Source organism: Paralichthys olivaceus, chromosome 13 (assembly GCF_024713975.1).
Source record: "Paralichthys olivaceus isolate ysfri-2021 chromosome 13, ASM2471397v2, whole genome shotgun sequence".
Classification (NCBI taxonomy): Eukaryota; Metazoa; Chordata; class Actinopteri; order Pleuronectiformes; family Paralichthyidae; genus Paralichthys; species Paralichthys olivaceus.
In genome coordinates, this window is record NC_091105.1 from 2,539,601 (window position 1) to 2,557,426 (window position 17,826).

The 17,826-nt window shown below is 41.9% G+C and overlaps 1 protein-coding gene across 3 annotated transcripts in view; it reads left to right on the forward strand.

Annotated features, from left to right (window-relative positions):
• LOC109640797 (inactive phospholipase C-like protein 2) overlaps positions 1–17,826 on the forward strand; it is a 29,214-nt gene that overhangs the window by 6,323 nt on the left and 5,065 nt on the right. For 2 of the 3 annotated variants that reach the window (XM_020104978.2, XM_069537553.1), the window contains exons 3-5: positions 7,246–9,729; positions 10,803–11,006; positions 14,399–14,474. In XM_020104978.2, the coding sequence (XP_019960537.2) occupies positions 7,246–9,729; positions 10,803–11,006; positions 14,399–14,474 (2,764 nt within the window). Of the gene's footprint in view, positions 1–7,245; positions 9,868–9,915; positions 10,778–10,802; positions 11,007–14,398; positions 14,475–17,826 lie in introns of those variants that run through there. The other variant, XR_011245907.1, reaches the window with a different exon arrangement.

Consider the following 17,826-nt stretch of genomic DNA (forward strand, 5'->3'; position numbering starts at 1 on the left):
AGCGTGGCGTAGTAATAATATATTCTATCGTCTGCTGATGTTAATGTCAACATAAATGTTTCACTCCTGCAACGCTTTAATTGCATTCACACTGAATTCTATCTTCAGTGAACTCCCCTGGATTATGGAGGAAGGGTCTACTACGCATTCTCAGTGAGGACGGTGGCGGAACATTCACCATTAAGACTGTGGTGATGTGAATGTTGTTGGTATTGTTTCACAATATCTAATTAATTATTCACGATTCTACAAACTGCCACAGAAGTGTTACGACTGAAAACAGATTGTTGTTCAACCCAGGTTCTTATTTTTTTTGCAGAGAGGAACTAGGTGAATGTATTTTTTGAGCAATGCAGCTCGCTTCCATTCTTGCACGTGATCCCGTTGCCCAAACCAACGCCACTGGCAGTTGATGGGGTAATTTGATAAAAGATCTTTCAACAGCCGTCCTCGATACAAGGTCCTGCCACCGCCTTGCAGCCACTCGCTGAGGTTATATGTGTTCAAGGCGATTCCCAGCAGCACTCAGTCACTTACTTGAATCATTGCCTATTCATTCATCAGCTCAGGTGTCACTGATTTACACAAGTGCTACATGCCTCACCCATTTATTGCAAGGGTAGCTCAGATGACTTGGCAGTGATTACGGTTCTGGCATGTTAATGGTAGATGTGGTTTCAATGCTCTTATGATGAGTTGTGTTAATGTGTCACTGTAATAATCAGCCGAGCACAGAAGGGAGAATACATATTTAAACATTTAACGATGAGTTTAATTAAAAATAATTATGTCTCAACACCCCTGTGATGTATTAAAACCTCAGAATCAAGGCTGTGGCTCAGATCTCAATCAAATACATTTAATAAGCGTCTCCGCTGAGTGGAAACACAAGGTTGACCGTCAGTCCCAGATTGTGTGTTCAGGGTATTAACGGAGTTTAGCTGTTCTGATGTGCTGATGCATAATTAACATAATCCAGACTGTAAGTATGCTGATTCTGACTATACTTCAATGGTAATTGCTAGAAAAACTAGAGCTGCAACTGTTTCTCAGTTGTGTGAGGGAAAAAAGGAAAACATATTTCTAAATGGTTCCAGCTTCTAAATGTGTATAATTGCTGTTTTTCGTGTCGTAACGTTCTAATAAACTGCATAACCTGTGTATGGTTTTAGATAAAGAGTGCGGTCACATTAGCTTGTGGTCTAGGAATAGTGATGAGTGCTTTTCGCTGTTTCTCGGATGCTTGATGGGTCAAATTGTTTGTTTCTTGAAGGAAAAAAAGACCAGCAATTGTTTGTCCCAGCTTTACTGCAGACAAGCTCTTCATTGTCATATTAGTGTTTAAATTCGGTTTTAGTTTATTTGGATAACTGCTCCCATTTCCTGCACATTAAGTATTTTAATATTTAATAAGACCATCAATGTAATGGTCAACCATGAGAAAATGAAAGTGTTTTGTAATGTTTCTAAAACAGTTTCCAGAGTCCTCTCTCCCTGTAATCCGATCGCATGGACAAACTTGTTCTTGTTGACTTTATGAACAGGAAAGCTGTTAGAGGAAATCACAAACTGAGGCCCGGCCACTTTAATTCTGTAAGCAAGGACCAACAGCTTTTCATAATGAATATATAATAAACCATTGAAATATTGAAAAACACTTGAAATCAAAATGAACAATTTTAATGTTCCACCATAACTTTGTTATCGTAACTTTAATCACATTGCTATTGATTGTATTTAAATCCCTGAAGAAACACGGACTGTTTACAGGGAAACCAATAAGACCTTATTTTGAAAATGACATTTCCATTAAGATGTTTAAATGAGTCGCTAATAGAATATTCCATTCATATTTCTATTTACATGTAACAGAGCAGATCCTTATTTTTGCTTCTCTTGCTCTTCGGCCTTCAGAGGTTTCACGGATGAATCAGTGAAGCCGCTGTTGCAACACTGACAATGTTGAAATACTGAGCGTTCTGAAACCGTCTCAACACGGACGCCTTATCAGACGCTGCGTTCTGATGACGCCGCTCTCTCGCTCTTTTTTTCTTTTGTCAGTCTGAACTGTGACGTCACGGTTTTGCTTGATCATTCTTCAGCTGAGGTCTGATCAGAATCTGAATCAGATCATTCTTCAGCAACAGCAGCCTTTGGCCCGTCATTAATATTGTGTGAGTGCTCTGGAGTCTGACCCGAACAAGTAAATTGAATAACATCAAGGTGCTCATCAACGAATGAGTGAAGAGCGTGCCTAGTTGTGTTCCACAAAGTAGAAAATAATAGATTAATCCAAAGAAATGGACATTTACGCAGATGAATTCTGGCAGTTAATATGTCATAAACCCTTAAGATTGTGAAACAGACATGAGAATTATCCAGTTTGAAGGCAAATGAACAAAAATATAATAACGTTGAACCATTATTTTTCTTTTATAGCCAAAACTTGGAGGTGAGAGATCAGTGGTTGTGTTTTCCCCTCGTCGATACACAGCGATGACAAGAAACCTAACATTGGCATTAGCGTCAGAGAAGCTGCCCAGGATGCTCCTGTGGGTAAAGAGAATAAGCATGCGACTAAATAAAGCATCAAAACTGTGTAAAGGCTCTAAATAATGTGACTGAATCAACAAATGAATATTGTAACTGGGTAATGGCTCAATCAATATTTGAGAACATGAGAGGATTGCTCACAAAGCCTAGAGCCAGGAAATTAAAAGCTGATGATGTAGAAACAGGAACTTTTCCCCTCTGGTTAAGTATATTTCTGTGAGTAAGTGAAAAACTGCCACAAAAAAAACAGTGGAGTTTAAATTTGCGGGAACATTTTTCTGGCATCAGTTTTGCTTCTAGCATCAGGGAAGTGAGAAGTGGGACTTTTTTTTTGGGAATTTATGGACATGTGACATTACATTAGTCAGATATAAACAAAATGGCCCAAATACTGGCAACACATACAGGATGATAACACATTTAAAATGGGTAAATGTTCAAAAAGTTCTAAAATAAAAGAAAAGAGCGTCAGTTAAATTAAAATAATAGAAAGTCTTATAATAAATCGGGCTCCCTTCTTTAGTTGTCGGCTTCAGTTGAAGCTCTGGGGACCAACTCGGTGTCACGACCGCAGTGTTCCAGAAATAGACATGCTACACACACATTCATGTTTGTTCAGCTTTAAAAGTTTACTCCCCGGGTATTCACCTTCTTCACACTTCATTTGACCGACAACTGATATTATATGGTAAAGAACAGCAGCATCTGGGCCTTCACCAGATTTAAACCTCCTGTGGGATTTGACTGCAGTGCAGCTGGAGAACAGAGAGTCCATATGCTATTTTGATAATCAAACAACAAGCCCTTCACCAGAATACTGTTAATCTGCTGCAATTATGTACTGAACAATAACTGAGTTGTTAATCACTTTTAACGACTTATTGTTTTCATAAAATAATCATAATTTCACATTTAGGTAATGACTAACGGAGGAAAAAATAAATGAAATTGGTTAAGCTTCATTTAAAAAGTATTTTTCCTTCATCCTCTGAGCTTTGACTCTTAATCTTCGTATTTCTGTGCTGGTATGAATTGATGGTGTGAAAGTGAAGTGGAGTTTGCGATGCGACTTATCACCATTAATGAAGAGTTTATGCAGGAACTCAATGTTCTCGACAAAACAGCCTTTTGATTCATGTATTTCCTCTTCCTGACTGAAGGTTTCCTTGTGATTCACTCACTTCTAGTTTTTGTCATTCCTCCGAAGCTTTGTCACTGCGTTACTCTCCCGTCCGACTTTCACACATTACATTTGTTTTCCTCTCAGCCTCCTCTGCCCGTTAAACGTATCAGGCGGTGTGAACGCAGTCTTGTTATTTAATGATGCAGCTTGGAATAGACTGCGCAGTGATCTCCTTGCTAATTATTACTCCACAGAATTTCCTATTATGAGAGGGACCCCACTGTATGAACAAATGGGTACGTGCTAGTTGTTAGTAATGAAGTTTATAGCTACTATCAAGCCTCAGTTAAATGTCTTTGTCAACGACACCTTAGGTATAATCTATATTGGTCGGGCTCTAAAACCCATTAGTCAACAAAAGAGCCACATTTTGTGCCGTTCACTTTCTGCACCGTTTGTATTTTCTCTTTGAAACGGTGACCCTTATTGATAAACCCGGCCCTGGTGCGGAGCTGTGATCTGCTGTTGTCTGAAGCCGTGTGATTCAGGTGAGTCAGGCTGCGTGTTGTCAGGGGTTGTAGGTAGAACAGAGGAGCAGAGCATAATGGGTCCCCTGTGATACCCTCAGTTGCACTGACAGTTCAAAACCGCTCGGCGAGGCGGGAGAAAATGCAGGATTCAGGCCATTAGAGGATTCGGATTCCTATGGGATCAGCGAGCAGTTGGACATACTCTGTCTCACTTAGTCATTCTCTCTCCGTCTTGCTTCCTCATCGCTTCTTCCTCTCTTTGATTCTCCCTCCGTCTCCTTCACTAACTCAACACAGACACTCTAAATCACCCCGAATGGATTTTGGAAGAGTAAAGGCGTATAACTAACGTCCTTTGTCAGGATAAGTCAACTCGGATTTCCATTCATGTTTATCTCTTCATTATGAAACACCATGGAAAAATCTGATAGTGTTTTTTTAATATTCTACACTTTAAAAATGTCACAAGGCATTTCCTCTCTGAATATAAACTAAAAGAAAACTGCACTCAGTTATGGGTAACGATCACAGCAACTTTTCTTCTTTCGCACTTTCCAGCTCATACTGTTTTATTATCATAACATCTTCCAGCCAGATTATGCAGGTAAACCGTTGACCCAGGATGACCAGCACAAGTCCATAAATCCTCAGGGGTAATCCGTCCTACTTTTGCTAAAACACAACAAACCTGATCTTTGTCGGACAAATCAAGGTCTTAATCAAATCTGTGTGTGCTGACGTTACTTGAGCATCTCAGGTTTTCTAGTTTTATAACTTGTTTTGGTGATGTGCTTTAGTCTGGCTATAAAAATCTTAATCCTGGCTGACTTGGTATTTATTATTGAACTCAAAGGACGAGAGATTAACCGAGGAGATATTTGTGTATAGGAGAATATGCACCCTATAAGGTAGGGATCTGATGTGACTATAAATAGACAATCCAATAATGGTGATCTTGTCTTATAAATACCATTTAAGGTCTAATAAAACTGTACTTATTGCAAAAGGAAATACCCTTGGCTACCTTACTTCCCCTTAGAAAAAAGGGCCGTTGCATAAGAAATGGCGCCCTCAGAAAACAATAACAGGCCAAAACAGAGGTGTTTGTGTGCTGTATTGTATTTTACTTTGGGTAAAGGAAGCTGAGGTAATACAGCAGGAACCAGACACATACCATCAGTAAGATGTGACTGTAACACAAGGTTAACATGAAAACATTCTTGACCGGATCATAAGGATTATCTGCAGTCATGCATTTAGGTTTTAAGCTTCAAGAATGTGATTAATGTGTTTACATTTAACTTGACATGATACATCCATGGTTCACAGAGAAGTGTACAATCCCTGCAATCCAAGTGATCGTGACACGGTCTGTGTTTAGTGATACTCCAACACAAAGATGGAATTTATAATGATTTATTCATTTTAAGAAATAAGTGTTCAGTCACATACAGACTGACTTCCCAGGATCTGTGTGATTAGATGTTATCGTACTGTATTTGAGAGGTTTTTCCACAGGGGGGGGGGGGATTTAAGGCTCCGCACAAATCAAGCAAGTTTTATTATTATATGTCATCTGCTATGACGAGTTAATTGTTTAGACAAACAAACAATCTGACTGAGGCTGTACTGGCAGCAACAGTCAGCAACCACTGATTTTGCTGCATCCTGTCCAGTTGCAATGAAGAATGTACATGAAGCACAGAAGTCAGTCTCTGTTTACCCCTCTGACAAGTACTGCTCTGCCATGGCAGCGCACAGAACCGTAGAGGAGACAGTACGAGGACAGACTGGGGACAAAATGGAGTTAGAGATGAGAAAATGACAGCTACACTCTCATCCATCTCAGTTGGTGTTGTAAAATGTTATAAATGCTGTCACCAGAGAAGGTGGGGTTTTGTAAGTCCTTTAGGGCTGTTCATGTTTATTGTGTAAATGCACAAGCTGTAAATGTCAGGGAGGGTGTGTGAGAGCTCTTACATGTGAAACATAGTCAAACACATGGAAATCACGTATGCAACCAGGCAATCACTCTGTGGCGTTACCCATCCTTCCTTGACACAGTGATCTTTGTGAGTCTTGTTTCTGTCAGCATGTTGTGCACATCTGAGTCTGATTACATGAGAGGCTGTGAAGGATTTCATTAAATCCCTGAGGAAAATAAAAGTCAAGGCTTTCTACTGAAGTGCAGTGTAAGGAATTCTGAACTTGGCAACATCATATTGTTGACAAAGTGATGCATTCTTTTTCTATCAAATGGTACCATTAAGCTGCCACCAAGTGATTAACAACGGTTTGGGGTTTGGCTGCTCTAAATCTGAGAAATGACTTTGAATAATCTAAAATGTAAAACAGTTTGTTCCCTGTGCTGAAGGAACCTGCTACAGTGGAAAGTGCAGGGTTCATTCAAAATGTCAGACATGTGGCTTCGGCAGATGTCTGGATTTTTGTGGGCACTACTTCCTTGAGGGAGATTCCGTGCCTTAGCTCCATGATATTTAGTGACAGGAACCTTAAGTCACCCAACAAAGTCGCTGTAGAGCAAACGCTCAGACCGAACAAAGGGGGGGGGGGGGGGGGCAGGAAGGAAGGACTGAACATGGAAACTGTATCAGAGCAGACAACATGTTGGGTTGGGCTGTGTTATTCTGTAGTATAGGCAAGTGTCTGGCTTTTTTTATGTTGCCAACTGTCATACCTATGGGCCTTTTGCCAGAAGTCAAATCATTGTGGAGAAATTTGAAGTGACATGGCAAGAATTCATGTTCCTCTTTTCACCCTTGAAATATTGAACATACTAAGAATGTTAACGGGCGTCAAACATCATAATAGACTTTAATTTAGTTTAATTAATGATGAGACGCGAATAACAGGCAAAACCCTTTCAGAAAACTGATTCTGTACAACTGAAAAGATAATACATCTATATTATTTTGTGTAAATACATTTTAACGAGTAATGTTTAATCTGATAAATCCCAAGACCTATTCTGTTTCTGAGATTTTTATTTACAGAAAATGTTCTACTGTGTCTTTGCAGGACGGCTCGAGACAGCGCAAAGAAAGAAAGAAGACTGTATCATTCAGCAGCATGCCTACCGAGAAGAAAATAAGCAGTGCAAGTGACTGCATCAATGCTATGGTGGATGGCTCTGAGCTGAAGAAAGTGCGATCCAATTCACGCATTTACCACCGCTACTTTCTCCTCGATGCCGACATGCAGTCTTTGAGATGGGAGCCCTCAAAGAAGGAATCAGAAAAGGCCAAAATTGATGTGAAATCCATCAAGGAGGTTCGGACAGGGAAAAATACAGACACTTTTCGAACTAATGGAACCTATGATCAGATATCAGAGGACTGTGCTTTCTCAGTCATCTTTGGGGAGAACTACGAGTCCCTGGACTTGGTGGCAAACACAGCAGATGTAGCCAACATATGGGTAACAGGACTGAGGTACCTCATCTCCTATGGGAAACACACGCTAAATATGATAGAGAGCAGTCAGAACAACATGCGCTCGTCGTGGTTAGGGGAACTTTTTGATGAGGCTGACCGTAACAACAGCAAACAAATCACAATATGTACCGCTGTGCAGCTCGTCAAAAAGCTGAACCCAGGACTTAAAAATGTCAAAATAGAACTGAAGTTTAAGGAACTTCAGAAAGCTAAAGACAAACCAGGCTCCGATGTGACAAAAGACGAGTTCATCGAGGTCTTTCATGATCTTTGCACCAGACCAGAAATTTATTTTCTCTTTGTTCAGTTCTCCAGCAACAAAGAATTTCTGGATACCAAGGACTTGATGATATTTCTAGAGGCAGAGCAGGGTATGGCTCAAGTAAGTGAAGACATCAGCTTGGAGGTGATTCAGAAATATGAACCATCTAAAGAGGGTCAGCTCAAGGGCTGGCTCTCTCTCGATGGCTTCACCAACTATGTTATGTCGCCAGAGTGCCATATATTTGACCCGGAACAGAAAACTGTGTGCCAGGACATGAACCAGCCCCTGTCCCACTATTACATCAATGCATCCCACAACACATACCTGATAGAAGATCAGTTCAGAGGTCCCTCAGATGTGACGGGGTACATCCGCGCTCTAAAGATGGGCTGCCGCAGCGTAGAGCTGGACGTATGGGATGGGCCTGATAATGAGCCCGTTATTTACACCGGCCACACAATGACGTCACAGATAGTTTTTCGCAGCGTCATTGACGTCATCAACAAGTATGCCTTCGTTGCATCTGAGTTTCCACTGATGTTGTGTTTAGAAAACCACTGCTCCTTAAAGCAACAGAGAGTCATGTTTCAGCACCTGAAGAAGATCCTTGGAGACAAGATCATATTGGATCCTCCAAAACCCGAGGACTGTTACCTCCCTTCTCCCTCTGAACTGAAGGGAAAGATCCTGCTGAAGGGGAAGAAACTGAGTACGAACTGCACTGCTTCAGAAGGTGAGGTGACAGATGAGGACGAGGGGGCGGAGATGTCTCAAAGGATGAGCATTGAGTCTGCGGAACAACAGACGATCGCACCCAAGAAATTCCAGCTGTCTAAGGACCTCTCTGACCTGGTGACCTTGTGTAAGTCTGTGGAGTTCAGAGACTTCCCAACGTCCTTCCAGAGTCAGAAGCACTGGGAGCTCTGCTCTTTCAATGAGGTCTTTGCTAGTCGCCATGCAAGTGACTTCCCTGGTGACTTTGTCAACTATAACAAGAAGTTCCTGGCACGGGTGTACCCCAGCCCCATGCGGATCGACTCCAGCAACATGAATCCACAAGATTTCTGGAAGTGTGGTTGCCAGATTGTGGCAATGAACTACCAGACTCCGGGCCTGATGATGGATTTAAACATTGGCTGGTTCCGTCAGAATGGGAACTGCGGCTACGTGCTGCGTCCAGCGATCATGAGGGAGCAGGTGTCATATTTTAGTGCCAACACTAAAGATTCTGTACCTGGTGTTTCTCCACAGCTCTTGCACATCAAGATCATCAGTGGACAAAACTTCCCTAAACCCAAAGGCTCCGGTGCCAAAGGAGACGTAGTAGACCCCTACGTTTATGTGGAAATACATGGCATCCCTGCTGACTGTGCTGAGCAAAGGACTAAAACAGTCAACCAGAATGGGGACAACCCTCTGTTCGACGAGAGCTTTGAGTTTCAGATAAACCTCCCAGAGCTGGCAATGGTGCGCTTCGTGGTGCTAGATGATGACTACATCGGGGATGAATTCATCGGCCAATATACAATACCTTTTGAGTGTCTCCAGCCAGGTTTCCGCCATATACCGCTACAGTCTCTGACGGGGGAAGTTCTGCCACACACCTTGTTGTTTGTTCATGTGGCCATAACTAATCGAAGAGGAGGCGGTAAACCACACAAAAGGGGACTGTCTGTACGAAAGGGCAAGAGGAGTAGAGAGTATGCCAGCATGAGAGTGCTATTGATCAAGGCTGTGGATGATGTCTTCAAAACAGCCATTCTGCCACTTAGGGAGGCAACAGACCTCAGAGAAAACATGCAGGTAAGAAATTAACTTCATATATGTTCTCACCATTGATACACCTTTATGAACTGACACCCCCCCCCCCCCCCCCCCTCCCATATCTTCTTACGTGAGAATGTTTTTCTCCTAAAGAATAGAAGAAGTAAGATTATAACCGTATTTGCCACAAAGTATTTTGAGCTTTAAAAAAAAAAAAAAAAAAAGGCTTCCTCCTTCGAAAGAAACACAGCCAACACGCTTGACTGAATAAGATTCAATTCAAACGTCATGTGTTGTGCAACACTCGAAACATATTCAGACAAGTTGTGTTGTTTTAATGGAATGTAATAGATTTCAATAACTTCTACAGTTTAAATTGGAAACAGTTACAGCAGAACGGAAGAGGTCAAGAATAATCATGTTAAAGTGCAGATGATGAAAATGTCCTTTAGCTTTAACCACAACACCCTAATCCACACAAACCCAGTGTCACCGGGAACGTCCTTTCTCTGACATGGAACAAGTTCGGTCCGTGCAAGATTTTGTGAGAAATACTTTACAGGAGTCTCACAACACTCTGTGGTTGGTCTCATGTTGTGTCTCTCCAGGCATTGTATTGGGATTTATTTTTGGTTGCTTGTTTATATTGCAGTCATTGTGTGATAATAAGCCACTGGCCTTGAGAATATAACACATCCCGGCCGTCCTGCCACAGTTTGTCCCTTCGGTTGTTTGTGTTGGGTTTAAATTTGGCCTTTCACAGGAAGGTTAGGATTTGTGTGTGTGTGTGTGTGTGTCTGTGTGTTTTCCATTTCCTTGTGACACTGGTCCAGTTGGTTTGAGTGTTTGAGTGGCGAACAAAAATGAAACTTCTCACAGGTAATTAGTGAACTTGCGGTCACTTCCTCTGACAGCGTCTTACTCTTTGGGATAATGATTATATGTTTTATTTAGATCGATGCCAGACATAAGTAACATGGAATATTAAGTTACACCCTCTTCAGACTGTAACTGATGGTTATGGCATCAGACATTTGTTTTTATTGGCATGTGAGTATAAACCAGTATAACTACATGCAGGCCCAGCTCTAACTTCTCTCGTCTCTCTGCAGAATGCCATAGTGTCCTTTAAAGAGCTGTGTGGCCTTTCAGCTGTGGCTAACCTGAAGCAGTGCATTCTGGCCTTGTCCCCTCGATTGGCTGGACCCGACATCAATCCCCTTCTGCTGTTCAACCTCACTGACCAGTACCCTGAATTGGAACCCCAAGGCCTGTTGCCAGAGGTCCTTAAGAAAGTCGTCACCACCTATGACATGGTAAGTGGCCGTCAGGAGTTTGTCTCTCCGTCGGCAGAGTAACGACTCTTGGAAGAGTAAAAGAACCACTGGTCAGTCGGAATAAAATCCAATCCTACCAAACCAGCTTCTCCAGTTAAATCAATACCTTAGCTTCACTGGTCTTAATGGGGGCACCCGGTGATGGTTAGGTAACGGGGCCAGAGCTGAGTTAAGTAATAAAGTCAATATTCGCAAGTTATGCAACATGCCATTGATGCTATTCCCAGACAATGCCATTATCCTCAACACATCCTGTTCTCTGACCCTGATTCTCACTGTGAGCAAGTCAAGCAGCGTTTCAAGCAAAAGGCTGAAATCCACCGACAAAGTGGAGCCACAAGTGAAGGACTTACATCCAGTGATTCATTCTTTATCAGATATTTACATCCTGTTGGTTGCAGCATTATGTTTCCAGACTATTTCCTGGAATAACAGAGTAGTATGTTCACTCAGTGTTGTTTTTTTTGTGTCAGACATTTACTATGCAGTTGGTATCAATGAGGACACATTATATAAAATATTTAGTTTTACACATTTGCAATGGACTGACACATACATGTGTTATTTAAATAGTTTAATAAACTCCAGATGTAGAAATTGTATGAGAAGGGGCAACAGAAACACAATGAATTTCTATCTACACCCAGCAGAGTTATTTTTATAACACTCTTCATCCCCCTCAGAGATGAGCATCAGAAAAGGGGGAAGATGCTGAAAAGACTCAAGACGCAGACAAATTAAGGTGACCCCTCTGCTCAGTTCAGACTCAGGAGTGGAGGGCTCGGTAATTGGCCCTGATGGAAAGAGTAGCTGGAAAATTTAGTTGGAGGGGGAAGAAAGGAGAAAATGACGGGTGTTCTGGGACCAAAGTCGAATAAATTAAGAGCAAGGGCTTAAGTGGTGTGAGGCTGCAGGCCTTGATCATCAGCAGAGTGCCAGAAGAGACGGGGAGCTGACAACCACAGAGGCACAAATGAAATGAGGGGAGGAAAACTTAAAGAGTTGTAAATAATGTATGGGACAATAAAATCAGAAATCCAGGCACTGTGTCAAAATCCACCCCTGGGAGTAACGAGGCTTAAACTTCCTAATTGGCAAAAATAGAATCTGGGTCTCGGTTCCCGGCCACTTATGTGCAGGAAAAGAGAGATTTAGCACGATGACAGTTATGGTCTTCGATAATAGGGTCCGATTTCTGTGTTTGTTCACAGCAGAGGAACTGAGGCCACAGTTGATAGATGGAGAAAATATGACATCTCTGAGATGCTGATCCATGGAGATAATGAAACCCATGTGTGAGTCATTTCTTCACATGGCAATAATCCATATTTATTTTTTCCAGTGGTGTTTGAAAACATCTGAAAAACTGTGGATGTGTCTCAGTTCTGCGTTGTACTATTATTCATCTGCACATTTCCAGCACATAGCTACAGTCTGTCGTGTTAAATAATGCATTCTTATAGTTTTTAATGGTCCACTGCAGAATGGAATTACTCATCGTCTTAAAAATAAATGAGCATCCTGGTGCTTTTCCTTCAATGCTGCTAGTGACGATAATAATACAACTTAACATACTAGCATTTACAGTAGGTAGTCTTTAGTGTGAAAATGGGGCACAGTCCACCCACCTACGTTAGATTGTGCCTTCTAAATGAGATGCTTCGTCTGCCACCAGGGCCGTAATTTCTTCGCCCATCAGGGAAGTAATCACAGCATGTGCGACAGCTCAAAGTGCCCCCACTGCAGCTGCAGAGTGGCACCAACAGCCACAATCACTTAGTCATGAGCGCTTGTAGCATAACATGGTGATTCACCTCATGGGTTTGTGAGACTGTGTCTGTCCCCCCCGTGAAGCACACGACATGAGGGGATGGACTCTTATGTCATCGTCCCTTTTGAGAAAGAACAGACGGGATGTTTATGTTGTCTCTAGAAAATGTTTTCACCTTTTCATGTCATGACAAAGTATTCAGTGGAATTTACGAGAGGACATTTAAATTATCATCCTTCCACAATAGCTCCTAAGGGATAATTCTACATTTTTCTTATTGTCCACAGATTTAATGTAAAGAACAAAATCAATCATCCTCGTGAACGAGCCTCAAACCTACAGGTAGTAATTATCACAATAAATCAAATTATAAGTCAATTTATATTACTATTCATGTAAATTATATCGTGATAATTGTTTTATTATCCAGCCCAAATAAATCCTCAGCACTTATCCTTTAGTAAAACTCATCTTCTCCACTCAAGTAATATGAGGACGTTACTAACTCTTTCACTTTTGTTAGTAAACAAAGTTTCCATTTTCTCTTTTGCCCTCCACACTTCCTTCGACACCACTCGCTACTCGTTCTTTTCCTGGTGGTCAGCCACAGAGCTGGCGTGCTCCGATCGATCTCACAGGCACGATGTAGACCACTGCTCTTTTTCACACGGTGGCTTTTTTAAACCGAGCTGAAGTAAAAATGGAGTTTTTCCTTTTCCTCTTGGCAGCTGAGCTGGGCGGCCTTGGCTGCGTGGCACAACCTTGCAGTGCACTTAAGGCACTTACGAGTAAATGTACATGTCAATTACAACAACGCTGCAAACACAAAAAGGCCCGGATGCCAAACATGCATTAACTGAATATCATCTCCTTCAGATGAGACAATTAAGCTCCGGGAGAAAGATCCAGATGGTTTGCACCGTGTTCACTCCAGGCTTTTTCACCTGTCTGTGAAAGGCTACACATGCATCATTAACCTCCTGAAACGCCACTGAAAAACCAGAGTGGGTTTTTTTTTGGCGCAGCGTGGGAGGATGCGGTGTCTGGATATAATAAATGGATTGCCGAAGCCTTTGAGTCTGCTCTAACGGCCACCATGAGAGTTTTAACAGTTTGCAAGTCAGAGGAGATTGTGCACTCAATTAAGGCCGAACATAACACCAGAGGAGCTAAACTTAGCATCATTCACAGCTGCTGTTTCGCAGATAACACAGCAGTGTTGTGGCTCATAAGGCTTTGTGCCTCTTAGGTTCAACGTTTTACTCACCATCATAATCAAACAACTTTGATAATCTGCACAGAAGCTTTGCAAAACAAGCACCAGGACTGACTTTTTATTTTTCTCCTGAAGATAGGACACTTCCTATTTGGCAAGAAAAGGTTAACATCCTAATTGCTTGTGTCTCCTGCTTTCAAAAATGCAATTAAGCGACCTTGCCCACAAGTGCGCGTTTAATAACAGCTTGTTTTTCAGAGCCCTCCCTGGATAAAAAACAGCCGGCCAGCAGACCGAGACTGCTCCCTGCTTTGTTGTGGAACGCCACCTTTGCTGATGTGGAAAATGAATGCAAATGTGAACAATATGTTTGTCTGCCTTCAGGTGATCCAAACCAGCCGGGCTCTCCTGGAGACCTCTGAGGGGGTATATGACAGAATTCTACAAACGCAAAAAGCAGGTAAGAGATGAGAGAAGAGAGAAACCATAAAAGCCTGGGTTTCCTGGAGGTATTAACCTGCCGCTGAATGTTTGCCTGCGGCTCCTTCGTCTCCCCAACGCTACAAGACCCAAAAAAATCCATTTGAAATTGTGTAGAACTGATGATACTTACTTGCACAAGTGGAATTTCATTTAGTTCATGTTTGAATTTGTGATCCAGCTCTGTGAGGCTGCGATTCACACCGGCAGCAGCAGCAGCAGCAGCCCCACTGTGCTGTGTTTTAATCCCAAGGTTTGGTTCAAGGTTCAGAGATGAGTGGACTGGAGAACGTCAAAGCTAACAGACGGTAGTGCTCAATTGCTTTTTCCACAAAACACACAATACCAGTCACACCCTCATCTGGCAATTTATGTCAACAAAGCATATATACATATAAAAATGTCACATGATGAAGTATCGGCCAAATTATCAAAGGGGCATTTCAACAACTATCTATGTGTCTCCTTTAATATCTTTATTCAGCCCCCGCATGTTAATATGATGCGGTCAGGGATAAAGTCAATCCACTCAGCAGTTCTGAGAAGCACAGTTTGATTGGCTGCTCATCAGTGAAGCTCCGCTGGAGTCAAGAATCTGCACACAGACAGTCTCAAGAGGTAAAATACTGATTGCATTATTGTCAGCGGTCAGTGTCGGTTGTGCTCACGTCTTTGTTCTGGGACGGGTTCTTGTTTTATGAAACGTGCTGTGGTGTACGAGGGTAAAAGCCGGTAGCGGGACATAATTCAATTTTGAGATTAATGTGCTTCATAATGCAGCACTTTGTGGTGAGGAATTCCATCAAGTAACATGGTGAGCTAATTTCTCACTGAGTAAGACTGGTGGAAGCACCCAGGGAGAGTGGAAGAGAGCAAAGATGGACCATCATTACTGTGGCTCAGCTTTATTGGTTTCCAGATGGACGACTTATAAAATATTCATTGCCCATTGTCTTGTCACATCAGAGAGTGGCGGGACTGTGTCTTTTAATCAAAGGCTTGTTGCAGTTTTTTGTCTTTGGTCCACCACGCTCCCGCCCTTAACAGTTACCAGATAAAGTGTCTGAACCCATTGGTTTTTAAATGGCTGCGATGTGAGCGGTGCCATAATGACCACTTTTCATTTTCTCCAGCCTTTACACTCATCGTTGCTATTCTATTTTAAAGGCCTCGGGCTGTTTTACAGTTTGCAGAGCTACAGTATGAAAATATTTACAGTGTGCTCAGTTTGCAACGTTTGGCTCAACACATAAATATTCCACGTTGTGTTATTTAGAGAGCGAGTGAGCATTGTGCCGCCTCGAGTTCTACCTGTTGCTCATCTTCACATTATTTATTTTTAAATAATTCACAGCCTGAAGGAGATATAAGATCTTTATCTGTTTCATCACCTGGTCGTCTTCACAAAATTACATTTCTTCATCAGTCATCCTGTTGTGATATCAGATTTTCACCGCAATGTTTGACAAAAGAATTTGATAACAGAAAAAGATATTTCAACTTTAAATTTCAACTTTGCGTTGTTTCCTCTTTGAAAATGAATTCACAATACTACAGAACACTAATACCCAATATGTACGCGTGAACCAGAACGGCCAAAAGAAACAATTTAGGAGGCAAATGATTATTTGGTGTTTTCTACAGTAGAGTTTCTTGTTGGCTGATAAAACCTTGGTCGATATCAGCCTTTCACTGACCAATAACATCGAAGTGGTAAGTTTTTACCCCAAAAAGTCCATAATGGTCAGACTGCACTTAAAAATGTCTCAAAAACATCCTGGTTATTTTCACAACCAGTATGTTGAGACAAAAACAACCACATCTGATGTAACTATCATTTGTGGCGCAGAGTGAATTATTCCTCCATGTGTGTAGACAAGGAAAATCAAACCTTTTATTCCGAAGCTTCCTCTGTGAAGCTCGAAGCATCGTCACACATGATTATTACCTAAAAGCAGCCGGACAAATTTCAACGGCTAACAATTGTGAAGTAGGACACAACAGATGGAAAACTGATGAGCTTGAACATTGATTTATTTTTCACCCTGAACTGACACATTTTCATCCAGTGGCCTGTGTGTGTGTGTGTGTGTGTGTGTGTGTGTGTGTGTGTGTGTGTGTGTGTGTGTGTGTGTGTGTGTGTGTGTGTGTGTGTGTGTGTGTGTGTGTGTGTGTGTGTGTGTGTGTGTGTGTGTGTGTGTCTGTGTGTGTGTGTGTGTGTCTGTGACGTGGTTTCATGCACTTGTCTGTTGTGAAGAAACTGGGTCAGTACAAACCCAATTCCCCCTTTACAGCAGGCGGAACATTGCAGCAGCAACAGCTATTAAAGTTGTGAATAATCCATCACATCAGCTCAGACAGGGGCTCACTCCCCTCCCCCCAAGGAAAAACACACACACACAGTGTCAGAGAACACAGTCAGGTGTTTGCAGCTCAAACACGGATGTCACTTCCCTCACCCGACACTCACTCCGCTTCCAATTAGTCAGTCCAGCTCGATGGCTGAGCAGACTAATAAGATGAGTACACAAGACGCTCTTACGTGCCAAGTGCCACACGATGGTTGGTGTGTCGACGCCGAGCAGGGGGGACGCTTCTGGTTTTTCCAAAGCAAGGAGCGAATGTGTGTTACACGTGTTGAAACACATTCGATACGAGGATACCCTGAGATCAAACAGTGCAACGCGATCTTTGTTCTCTGCCTTTGCTCCTTCACTATGTAGGTCACTGCATTAAAGAGTTTTACAGCTGCAAGAGTTTTTCATTTTTTAATAATCTGCTCGCCATTTTCTTTTCATTCATCGTTTGGAATTTTTCTGATTATTGAAATTATTATATGAAGGTTGTGAGACCGAGAAGAGCAGCAAATTCTTACATTTGCGAAGCTGGAACCATCAAATTTTAAGCTATTTGTGCTCAACAAAACGCTCTTTATCAATTAATGAGCTTCTACTCATTTCACCATATCAAATATGAGTTCATATACATAATTGTAAATGTAACTTGTTCAGGTTTTAGACTTGACGTTGATTTTCACATTTCTTTTCAAATGTTTGTTCTGATTCTCAAATTCAGTGGCGTGAGTAGATAAGTTCAACTCTTGTTGAAAGAACGATCAATAATCAATAATTCAGGTTATGCTAATCTTAATCTGCGATGCTATAACGGAGCTGTTACACTCCGTGAGACGACTCAGGCTTTACTGTACGGCTGCAGCGTTACCTCACAGACATCACAGTGAAATGCCTTCCTAAGAAAGAGCTTCCCCCGTTTCTTGCCTGCCGGACTCCAAAAAAATGTTGCTAGGCAACCTCCAGTGTGTGTGTGTGTGT